The sequence below is a fragment of the Streptopelia decaocto genome (assembly GCF_964273445.1).
Source record: "Streptopelia decaocto genome assembly, chromosome: 2".
Taxonomy (NCBI): Eukaryota; Metazoa; Chordata; class Aves; order Columbiformes; family Columbidae; genus Streptopelia; species Streptopelia decaocto.
Genome location: NC_138655.1, coordinates 126,976,630 through 126,989,282, shown reverse-complemented (window position 1 = coordinate 126,989,282; position 12,653 = coordinate 126,976,630). Strand labels below are relative to the sequence as shown.

Below are 12,653 nucleotides of genomic sequence, written 5' to 3'. Positions count from 1 at the left end.
AGAGTTATGAGCTGCCATGAGTTTACTGTAAAGACATGCTTAAATTATGTCATCTAGGGGATGCTCGTGTTAATTTGGATGTGGGAGTAAATGAGTGTGTCCCTATCAGTACAGACAGCAAGTATGAATCAATTTGCATCATTTTGAATAGAAAGCCACTCAGGAAAGGTCACTTAAATCTAATATTTCCAACATGCATTAGTTGTGAAAAGACGGTATAAAGAGAACAGAACAACAATTGCATTTATATCCAACATGTTTTTCTTCTCTTTCACTACCGAGCCAGAGGCAGTGTTAGAAATATGCCACTTCATATGTATTGTTAGAAAAGAGAAAATGCTGAAGGCTAATACGTTTTAGTGCCTTTTTTTTCAGACAGCAGCAAAAATAGAAACTTTCAAAACCTCTGAGGAGACCCTTGGAGACTTACCAACTAGCAAATGTGTGTACGAGTTAAGACTCAAACTGCTGTAAAGACTGCATTTGTACTTATAGAAAGATCGCTTCTAAATATTGATTATTGTAAGGTTAATTGTGCATCCTAGGGCCTCTTTCTTTCTTAAAATATCACTGGCAAAAGAATCAAAAAAATATTGCTTTTTTTGAACGCTGCATGAGGAACTCATTGAAGAAAACTGTTTTTCTCAAGGCTACTCTGTATCTTCTTCTACTTTAATATATGCAGAATAGAATTCTGAATAATCGTTGCCATTTTTTTGTCTCAGTTTCCCTTGCAAATTTGGGGAAGCAATGTTAATATAAAAATAAAGCAAACTGTTAATACAGTTTTTCTCATTTTAATTTTAAGTCATCTCCATTTAAAAAAATAACTCCTTTGTACCTAGTTTTCAATTCTGTCATAAGACCTCTAGAAAGGAAACAAAGAAGAGGGGCATAGACTCGTAGGAGAGAAAAAGTTGTGAAAAGATGGGGCATTTACAGAACAAAATCTCTGGGTGAGGATGAAATGTCATACTGGCTTGTGCTGCCTGAAATTGCATATACAGTGTCATTTTGTTTTGCCTCTATTCTGGATTTGCCCATGCTGGATGACTGCTGCCACTTTTAGGTGCTTGGAAGCTTTCCTGATAGCTTAGACCATAGTGATTTGCAGTGCAGAAGTTTCCCAATGGTTTCTGGGGTGGGGGAGGAGGTGTTTCTGGTTGGATTGTTCTGTTAGTCACTGAAATCTCTTCCCTTAGGTTTCATGGGATCATTTCTCGGGAGCAAGCAGATGAAATACTTGCTGGTGTAGAAGGAGCGTATATTCTTAGAGAAAGCCAGCGGCAACCCGGCTGCTACACTCTCGCTCTCAGGTAAATGCTGTTTTCATAGAGCCTTATAGTGGAAATGTAAATGCGTTTAATGGAGGGGGTTATATCAGTCCCTTCTGAGTGAATTCTATGTCTGCTGTTACTTAATTCACGTCATGGTGTCAGAGGGATTTTACACCCTCTTGTCAGCAGTTTGACCATCACAGTACTGCAGCAATTCAGTCACTCCTTGGCTAAGAAGTCCCTTTGCAGAAGCAGACTGCACCTGTTTTCAAAAATTTTGCTACCTAGAGCTGAGCGTTGTAAAGATTGAGCTTCTGCTTGAAAACTGTGTATAAGATGTGAGTACAGAACAGGAGAGTGTCCCAGCAGAGGACACAGCCATGTTGTCCTCTGAGCTGAGTGATGTGTTGAACACAATCATCAGCAAATGTCAGTGATAATAACCCTGGAAAACAATGAAGTCCAGTGGCTGACCAGCTGTCAAAAGCAGCATATCAGACGTCAGTTTTCTTCCCTAACTGGAATTCAAGCTTGCTGTAGAAATACAGTGTGAAGGATGGGATGCTGCTGCTGCGTAAAGAAGTAAGAGTCTGCTATTCAACCCAGTGAAAAAATTCAGTGGGAGCCCAAGCTACAACATCGCTGCCCCTCACAGGTGCCTTTCCTTGAAAATACAGCCGCTCCTGGGTTAGCTGTGCCATTCAAAACCTGCCCACACAGCAGTCTTAAAGCTGCTCTGGGCTAGTGGCAAGGCAAGGTATTCATTTGGGTTTTGACAAAACAAACTCCTTGGCAAATTTTACGATGTTTATAGCATTATTACTTCTGTGGGATGTGGACAAAATAAAAGTCTGAATTTCTACCATTCTGCTAGTAAGCTAGAAGGAAAAATCCTATAAGGAGTTATCCCAAGTGGCTGTGATAGTGTGCTGAAATCATCCTTAGAATTCAGATCGATGTGCAGATGGTAGAACTGGAAAAGCTCGTGAGTCATGCCAGCTAAAAAGTGGTATAAATTAAAAGCAACTTTTGTCAGCTGAAAAAGAACAAGCATAATTTTTTAGCGTTTTGAAGAGAGATTTCAAAATAAAGAATAAAAAGAACTACCAAAGGATGGGGATTATGGCAAAGTGCCTATTGTTTTGACATAACAGCATGATTTCTAAATCCGTCTGAATAATTATTTGCAGAATCATAAACTGAATTCAATTGTAAATTGGGAATTCATATGAAAAATGTGGGGAAGAAAATAAGAAGCTTAAAAAGTTTGGTTTGAATGCCCACCAAACTATGCAGACATGCAAATCTGATGCAATATAAGGAGCATTTAATCCAATGTTGTATCTTTGAATCCTTTAGTCAAGAATGAGATTCCAACCATGGTGTTATAAACTGAATGTGCTACTAAAGCACTTTGCTTTTTAAAAACTCTTTTAAAAACCTCATGGATTACACCTGCCGTACATAGCTGTATAGGGCCAGAGTTATCCCACAGAACTCTGGGTGCTCAATTGGGCCCCTGAATTATAAGCTGGGTCCCTCTGGCTTCCTGCCAGAGGGTGGTTCAGACCTTTAGGATTTGAATTACTTGCCAGAGATGGACATCTCTCTTCATTGACTGTAAATATGCCCATGGTGATTAAGCATCCAGTTTCTGCACGTCGTAAACATTTTGGGATGGAAAAGACCTTACCACAATTACACATTCTGGTATAAGGTCTTGTCAATGCAAACGTGCCTTTCCCATCACTGCCCTAGTCCCTTTAGGATTTAGATTTAAGCCACTTACGTCTGGGTCACGTGGCTTGTTACAAAGAATTGGCCTCGGTTCTGCAGCCCATTCCACATGATAACGGACAGGTTTGGGTTTGAACTGGAGTTGGTGTCTCCACAGAGATCCAGTTGCACCCATATGCATATTCCATATGTAATCCAGATACATGGACTTGTCAGCAAAATTACCTCTTGAGTGTTTTGTCAGTATGATTTCTCTCTCTCACTCTTCCCTTTCTCTTTTTTTCCCTCTCCTTTTTTTTTTCTGGTATTTGCAGATTTGGTAATCAGACCTTAAACTACAGGTTGTTCTATGATGGGAAGCACTTTGTTGGGGAGAAAAGATTTGAATCAATCCATGATCTAGTTACAGATGGCTTGATAACATTGTATATAGAAACAAAGGCTTCGGAGTATATTTCCAAAATGACAACAAACCCCATCTATGAACACATTGGATATGCTACTTTGCTTAGAGAAAAAGTGTCCCGGAGGCTGAGCAGAACTAAAAACGAATCAAGAAAAGCAAGTGTAACAAGTGAAGAAAATACCCCGGTTGAAAAGGTAAGTATTCAGTTTAAAATCTTGGGAAGTAATACTAGTCTATCAAATTTGAGAGAAAAAAGAGTTTTGTCTAAAAGCCTGTGTCTGTTTTCCTGTACTTCATTAAGTATTACTATCCCACTGAAAAGTTTATATCCTGTTAATGTGATCTTGGCTCCAAACTAATATTTGACTGGAGCTTATGATGAAAGCTTTCTAATAAGTACCAAATGCAACTGTTTTCACTGTGTAAATATATATATATATATATACACACACTGATTAACTTAGGAGCTGCATCTGTAATTGGTCACAAGTTATATTTCTTTGTCCACATATACTTAAGCATATTTTGCATAGGATTATGAAAAATTTTCCCACAGACCCTTCACCACAGCTCAAGTTTGTTATCTTTCCATTCACAGTTCAAAGGTCCTCTTTTCTGCCAAGTCTTTGGTGGATGGGTCTCAAACTGGGATACTGTGTGTTTCCTTCCCTTTCTTCTCGTGAGTCTGAAATTGGGATATTATGGGTTTGCCTCCCTTTCTTCTTGCTCTTCTCATTTGAAGTGGGCTTTCCTTGAACTCCTTCTCTTGTGCACCTGTATCCCATAGCATTGTATGGACTAGGACTTACTTACATGATAATAAATTGAGAAATTGAGGCCAGTTTGTATTTGGGACACAGGGAATGAGTTTGCCATCATGTAGTAATATCAAGCATGAAAAATATCAGCTTTTTTATATGTATCCTCATCGCTCTAGGATATTTCTAGCATAGTTTTTGTCTGTTGGGTTAACATATCTGCATTGGCTGATTGTATATTGGTTTGGATTTGTCAGTAGTAGCAATTGCTCGAATCACTGACCTGGCCTGTAAACCTACTCATCCTCTAGAACAAATTTATTCAATTTACAAGGACATTTTTTAGGGAAGGCATAATACCACAGGGAAGTGCTTTGGAGAGTGGCACAGCAACAAGTCCTTCATTCAAGTTTTGTTTCAAAATGTATCCACTGATGACAATAGTTTTTGTTTCAATGAGGTGGTATTGTCATATGCAAGAGGAGTGGATGCCATAGAGACAGGTTTTGTGCTCATTCAGTTAATTCCTGTGATTGGACCCTGGTTGGTTATGAGTGCTGTAACAGGCACAAGAAAGTTCATTTTTACTTGATTTGAGGCGCACTCAGGAATAAATATAGTGCAGTGTGACAGACTTCTTTGTGTAGGTTGGAAAAAGGTCCAAAGGATGTTCTGAACAAGTTTTGTTTATGTTGGGAAAATACTGGACCATCATTGGGATGACTGTGAATATTATTATATGACTAGTGTAATAAAGGAATCATGACAGTTGAAAATGATGCTGCATTCTCAAGGAAATCAAGAGAATATTTTTTCGTACAAGGAAAAACACAGTTTCAAAATGGTGTTCAATTTTACTTACGGTTCTTGCAGTGAGAAGCAATGTTCCTTTGTATCTCTCAAAGTTTTCTCAAAGACTCCAGGAAGGATTGTTCTAGTACTTCTAACAGATTGTGTTTTCTGTTGTGCTTGGGGTTGGATGTCATTTTCCAGGCTGGGCAGTTTTAAGTAAGTACTGTAAAAACTCTTTTAAACCAACAGAATGCAAACTGTTGCTGAAGGGGCCCTTGCCCTGTCTCCTTCACCCTTTTGCTGATGTACAGTTTTATGCAGCTATGAAGTAGGTAACACCAGAAAATGGCTCCAGATTAAAACTAACACAGCCAGAAGAAAAAACATGTGAATTTTTCAGCCAGATCTGCTACCTGATCCACCTCATAGGGGTGGAAATGCAGCACGAAGGAGAGGGCAAGACTTTCTTCTGATGACAGCTCAAAAAATGAAGATGTTGGCTTAAAGTGAGTAGAGAGCTGCATCCTTAGTTCCAGGTAACTGTGCTAGAAAATGTTTGGACTTGACTTAACTTGCTGTCGATAGCAAAAATACACCTCTGGACCACATTAGTGATTGGATTAGGTCTTCTGTTGTATTGCAGCTGAATGAAATTAAAGTATTCAGAGCATTATTTACCTCAGAGGTAGTTCACGATATACGTACCCTGAAAGGATTGGTGCTCATCTAGATTTCCATACATGCAGGCACTAGCAGCCTAGCCTGCAAGACTGGACAGCGTGGCTACGCTGTCATGTAAAAATAGCTGGCTTCAGCTAAGCCATTACATTGTTGGCAGCCCTCTCTGCCTTCCTCTCACCAAGGGAAAGCAGCAGAAGGAGGAACAGCAGCTGTTTCTGACATATTTTTCTTGCCAGGAGGAGTAGGAGTAATCACAGCTACAACAGGAGTGGGGCTGAATAGGCAAAGTGGTCTGCTCACAGGCTGAAGACCTGCCATAGATATGGTTAGGACTCCCACTGGGCTTCTCTATGGGTACCAGCCTTATATGTTCCTGGGAGAAGTTCATGAGAGGTTTGGGTAGCAGACAAGGATCCAGGGGTCATCATTCCCATTTCTTCCTCACAGTAACCTCAAATAAAGAATGGACTGGGCTTTGGAATAAACCAATGAAAAACTGAGCATTTGTCAGTAACAGCATAGAGGGACAAAGGAGGATAAAGATAATTTCATGTTATTTTTTATATAAACTTTAGAAGGCCTCTAAATTGTAAAAGTAAAATGGGGAATTGGTAGTTCAGTGGGAGTTGTATCAGATGTTTTGCTTGAGGCTGTCATGTGTTGTACAGCATTTTAGACAAAGGCCATGGTTTGCCCAGAAATCAAAACCTTTACCCCTTTCAATTACTCCAATAAATTTCAGACCCCCTAGAAAGAAGTGAATGAATATTAGTATGACATTTTTCTGCAAAGTAAATTCTTTGCTGCATGTGTGAAAAATCATAGAGTTTTTCATAAGGTGTATTTTCTCTGGCCAACTGAACAAGTAAATTTTTTTTTTTTTTTAATAACTGAGCTGGTTTATTTGAAAGTGCTGCCTGGTCTATTTTGAATGTTTCAGAAATGATGGAGTGGAGGGGAAAGCTGTATATGCAGGACAGAAACTTCCATTATTTCTCAAGAAGAACGTGAGAATTCAGTGCTCTAAGGTTAAGCATTCGTACTTCTCTTATAGATTAGGCATTTTACAAGTGAGATTTTGCTTTATACTGAAACCAATCCCAGAGTGTGAAAGTGCTGCTGAAGGCATTTGTCTCCTTAGTGGGTTTGTTAACACCATCCAGGGAATCGGCTCGTTCTGTCACCTCCCACGCTGACAGCGGAGATTATTCAATGTCTCAGTCACTCCGACACTGCTGCTCCCCTGGGGTAGGTCGATGGAAGGGGCCACCAAGGCACAGGCTGTCGGGAGGAGCCAGCATTCGGATGAAATGTCTCAGTACTGCCTGGGGTACCTGTCTGTTCCCATAATGATAACTTCTTCGAGGTTGTAATTAGTGGAGTTATGCCCATTCCAGAAGGGAGGTGTGATGTATGGGTTGGATTAAGCTGTTGTTGTTCATGCCTTTTTATCCAACATTTTTTGTAACAGGCCTAAGGAAATGTATATGATTTAAGATACTTAATGGCAATATTTCATCTGAAAGTTATTTCTGTCTGACTTAGAAGAGGTCTAACAGATCTTTAATCTGAAAGGAGCCACAATGATTTTTTAGAAATGAAGTGTTGTGGGAGAACAGCATGCTGCAAATACTTTCTTAGCAGTGTAGGCAATTGTCATTTTAATAGGATCCAGCTTCAAAAAGGATTCAGGATAGAGAAATAGTTTTTTGTGCAAAGAACGTTTGAAGATTGTATGTTATCTGCTTGTGATTTAAGCTTGGGCAATTTAATGTTGTGATTTAAGCTTGGGCAAGTTGTGATCGCCAGCTTTGTATTTATTCTGCTTATGGATACTGTACTTGGGGCAAATGAACATATGCTTGAAGATACAGGGCAGATAAGTACCTGGTACTGGTATGTGCTGTAACTGATTACCAGTAGTTCATGTTACCGGTGAATGTGGGAGAAGCGTAACTTGCTGCAAGCAATTAATCTTCACACGTAGGAGTGAAAAAATTGCAGTAGTCTGTCAGTAAAATATGTAGTTCTGAAACACTTATCGCTATCACATATCACATTATCCTGCAACTGCTACCCATGCTGTGTCAGCGATCTTTGTGTCCCAGACAAAGAGAAAAAAATCTTCCTTTCTAATCCTAGCCCAGCAAGTGTAATTTGGGAAAATATAATCAAAGAATTGGAATGCTGAAAATGAATGCATGCTGGAGTTTCATGAATGGTCTGAACAAGTAAAAGCTCTCACAGCTGCTGATCAGAAACCATCCTGGTTCCTTGCTCTGGCATTTTCATTCCCACTCCTGTGACCTGCCCTGCACAGCACTGCAGCCACCCCATGCCTTGGGTGGACCTGGACACTGTGACACAGTGCCCAGTGTCAGGCACAGGCTATTCCCCAAGTCTTGTTTCTTTGTTATGCTGGTCTTACACAGGAGCAGTTCCTCAGTTTGGGTTGCCTTCTAGCTCCTCCTTCATGTTAGCATGGGGGATGCGATGAGGATGGCAGGCTGAAGTTAAAGAAAAGCTTTGGCACCAGTTGAGCTTAAAGCATTTGCAAAAAGAATGATCTTAACCTACGTGACAGAGGACAAACTGTTGGTAAACGCGGTAAAGATTAAGGAAGGTTTTGTCAGTGCCAGGTCTCTGCCTGCTTGGATCCTGGCAAAGCTCCCATCAACTTCTCTCCAAATAGGATTTGGCTTAGTCAGTTCAAACATACCAGTTGCACATGAAATATGAGTTTGCTTGGAGCCTGGGCTGAAGGGCTTCTTCTGCTCTCTGGTTGCAAGTACATGCCAGGAGCAGCAAGAGGCATTTAACAATGATGGTCTGTAAAGAGCAGTGTAGCAGTTTGAGCTAAACCAAGAGCAAGCTGTATGTGGAGTCTTCACTTAGCAGCAGGACAGTGCAGAAAACTCTGTATTGCTGCTTGACATGGTAACCTGTCTATCTGTTTTGCTGGAACTCATTACCAGGCATTTAAGTGCAAATGACAGAGCCCATAGTTAATACTGCAGCTAGAACTAAAAAGCTGTAAAGATAAGCATATTATAGAGTCTGAAAGGTTGTAGATTTCCTCGGCAGAAAATCCCACACAAATAATAGACAGATAAGAAAGCTATTCCTATTAAGGCAAGGGTGACAGAAAAGGGAAAATAACTTTGCTGGAAGTAGGAGCTGGTATTACTGTCCTCATTAGTCATGCTGCTCACACACAGTTTCCCACAGAAGAAAATGCTTCCAGGAAAGGCTGTTTTCTAACATCCCTTAATTGTAGATGTAATCTAGTTATAGAACTAATTTTTTAGGGGCATTGCAGTTTTCCTTACATCAAAATGGCATGGGAGACAGCCAATTTTAAGAGAACCTCTGTTTTGGTACAATTTTTGCAAGTATTTACACTTCTGCATTGTTACTCACACCACGTTCCTTTCTGAAGGCCTTTTAGCCTCATCTTGCCACTCCATTTTTGTGTCTACGTGGAATTTTCCACAGGTTCTGCTGTTAGCCAATGATAAAGAAATCTTTTCAGTCTTTCATTTATTCATTATTCTTCCCATTCTGCAGCCCCTCTACACCTCTAATGATCCTATTACAGTTTGCTAGCTGGTGTTCAACTCTCTTCTGGGATGTCTATCCAGATGTTGAGCATGTCCTTGCAGACAAGGGCTGCAGGGCACTGTGCTGTCCTAGCTGTGGATCACAGGGTTAAGAGGATAGTGAGCAGAAACATCTGTTCCTGCAGGCTCTGGGCTGGAACCGCACTGATAATTTGACACTGTGTCTCATACATCGCCTTCAGCTCCCTGGTTTCTGCAACATGCTTGGTCAGAACAAATTAAAATGCGTTCTGCTAGGACATCAACAACCCCACCTTTTATTGGGTTTCACATTTTCAGTCCCATATGCACGTCCACAGAATACACAAGGGTCTTCTCTCCAGCTCATCTTCCCTGGAAGATGCTCAGACACCACACTGATAAGCAGCAACATAAATCCTGCACGTGAAGGTGGCCTTATCTGCAGATTTCAGTAATACATGCAGTGATAAAAGGTGTGTGGCATTTTTGCTGCTAGAAGCAACAACCTTATAAATCAAAATTGCTTTGGGAGTAATTAATTCCTTTCATCAGTCACTCCTGCTTGTCCTGCAAGAGTAGTAGTTTACACACAGGTTACCACATGTACATACTTAATTGAAGCATGCCCTGACATGAGTACTTAACTACACTGTCTTCTTTAAATAACTGTTAACAATTTAGTACTGATTTCATCCAGAATACTCTTTGGTATTATAACACAGTGAGAGGAGTTTATATGCATACAGTAGCTCTGCTAATATATGTATTTTAGTTAGCAGTTTTACATTTTGAGTGACAAATACCATCTTACTGAAAGTGTAGCTGCCTAATCATTTTCTTTTGCTTTTCAGTGTTGGCATTCTTTTGTATTTTCCAGCTCTGTCTCTTTACAGCTTCTTTTTTGTTTAGAGCATCATAAATATGAAATAGGTAATATATAAGAAATAAAAATAAGAAAGCTTCTGAAGTAAAATCATTGAAAGAATCTTTTTTCAATTCCTTTCCTCTGACTGTCTGTGATTATGCGCAGGAAAAGGTGTGCTGTTTGTAGCTGTGGCATTCCTAACTAAAACCTAATGTTTTGCCTGATTAGGCAAGGATTTTTGAGACGAATAATTTGGGCTCACTTTAACAGTAATGGTAGTTGAGGGAATCAGGAGAAAGGTTCCATTGCAAAGTATTTGCTTCAGTTGCTTCCCTGAGCTGTTAACATCTCTCCAGGTTCCTGGTTTATGTTACGCTATTACCATCAGCTTAGGATTCATGACTTTTGCCTTAAGCAGAATAAATGATATGATTATGCCTCAAGAGAGCTTGTAAGTTGGAGATAACATGGATTTACACATATGACGTGATGGAACGGATGTGATCTGGTCCAAATGCTGCTGAAATAAATGGGAAGACCCCTGAAGTTTTCACAGGGTCTTGGAGCAGTTCAGGGCACTGCTAAACATAAGGAGCAAAGGTAAATATCAAGTTTATTACCACCAAGTTGTTTCCCAATCCAGTGTTTTAGAAGGGTAGTCATATGGAAGCAATGTGAAAACTTCATACATGAATACCACAACCATAGATTAAGATTTTCTCAAATGAGAATGTCAGATTAGTACTAAAAATGATACACCAGAAGTACTTATGGTAACCCTAAGGCAAACACCACTTGGCTCTTCAAGTACAGTACTGTATCTGCAGCTAGGATCTGCTGAATAGATAAATTAATTTTTTCCTCTTGCGTATTTTCTTACTATGAGCATATTAAGCATTCCAATAAAGCTAAATGTTTGTTGCATAAAAACCATGCTTAGTTTGATGTACTAAAAATAAAAGCCTTATGTGAGGAGTTTTTTTTGTCTTGGCTTTTATACTCTTTACATAGTTTGATGGTATTAAATTAGTATAAACAAACTTCCATAAGGATTAGGATGGAGCCTTCAGCATAAACATTTCATTTGGCTAGTCACTGGAAAGTGGAAAATCTATACTTGGTTATCTCACATGAATCTTGAGACTCTGTGTGGGAATAGGCACTAAACTTTTACAAGCGCCTCTAAACTGCTGTGTTTTCATCTTGAAAGACAACTGTTCAACTTCTGAAGAATAAGAGAGAGATTAATTTCTGTTTGTGGAGGATTTGGAATTAGTGTCAAAAGGAAAGTGTTTGAACAGTTACTAATATTTATCCTTTATGTTTTGTTTCAAAAATTTGTAACTTTAGTGATGTGCTTGTTTAGGTCATACATTTGCTAGGCTAATTACATGGAAAAAAAACAACCTGTCCTCTGTGTTCATGCAAGACATGACAAGAGATGATAGGCCTGAAACACAGTGATGAACATTGCAGGTTAGCGCTTAAGGGAGAAAGAAAAAAAGGAAGAACAGTGAAACACTGGGATGGAGCACCTGAGGGGATCACAAAATCTCCCTCATCATAGAAATACGTTAGAAAACATCTGGGAGGAATGGCACAGGTAGCACTGATACCTGAGGCAAGCAGGAGGAAAATCTCCTTAAGTACCTTCTAGTCCTATTTCTCCATGGTTTTCTGTGCCTGAAAAACTATTATTTAGGCTCTGATGCCTCCTGTCTATTTGAAGACATCTAACCAGCGTAGCTAAGGAGCAGTTACTTGATTCCTCACCATGGGAGGAGAGTATTTTCCAACCTAGAGAAGACATAGCTTTAGTAAGACCTAATAGCAGCCTCACGGTACTTAAAGAGGGCCTGCAGAAAAGATGAAGAGGGACTCTTTGTCATGGAGTATAGTGATAGGACAAGAGATAATTATTTTAAACAGAAAGAGTGTAGATTTAAATTAGGTATAAAAAAGAAATTCTTCAACCTGAGAGTGGTGAGGTACTGGAACAGGTTGCCCCATCCCTGGAAGTGTTCAAGGCCAGCTTCAATGGGGCTTTGAGCAACCTGGTCTAGTGGAAGGTGTCCCTGTCCATGGCAGGAGCATTGGAACTAGATGATCTTTAAGGTCTTTCCCAACTCAAACCATTCTATGATTCAATTCTGAATCATCACTAATGAGAAATTAACTGCAGCTATAACCCAAGTGTCAAAGGCTTCCATGAAATGCTTAATGCTAGGCAAGATACACTAAGTTCTTCCTCTTCTATGCCCTGTGCACTCCGCAGACCTTCTGGCAAGGAACATCTTGGCCAGCTTTCTGTGTCCCTACAATGCTGGCTGGCACTTGTCCCATCACACTCTAGGTACTGTCCTTTCTGAGCATGAAATGTGTACGCCATGTCCACTGAGCATCTTTTTCCATACCCACGCTGCAGTAGGCCTCACCCCTGAGGCACGTGGGCACTCAGGTGCAGTCAGGTGCAGAGCCCAAGCAAATGCCTCTGATCTGGGGCCCTTGCCATGGAGAGCCAGCTCAGCAGCCCACACCATCCCCTTGCCGCTGGGA

The 12,653-nt window shown here is 40.1% G+C and overlaps 1 protein-coding gene across 1 annotated transcript in view; it reads left to right on the top strand.

Moving 5' to 3' along the window:
- Positions 1-12,653, top strand: part of CHN2 (chimerin 2) — a 165,566-nt gene that overhangs the window by 95,493 nt on the left and 57,420 nt on the right. Inside the window, exons 5-6 of the mRNA XM_082044108.1 lie at positions 1,203-1,316; positions 3,329-3,614. Of these exons, the coding sequence (XP_081900234.1) occupies positions 1,203-1,316; positions 3,329-3,614 (400 nt within the window). The remainder of the gene's footprint in view (positions 1-1,202; positions 1,317-3,328; positions 3,615-12,653) is intronic.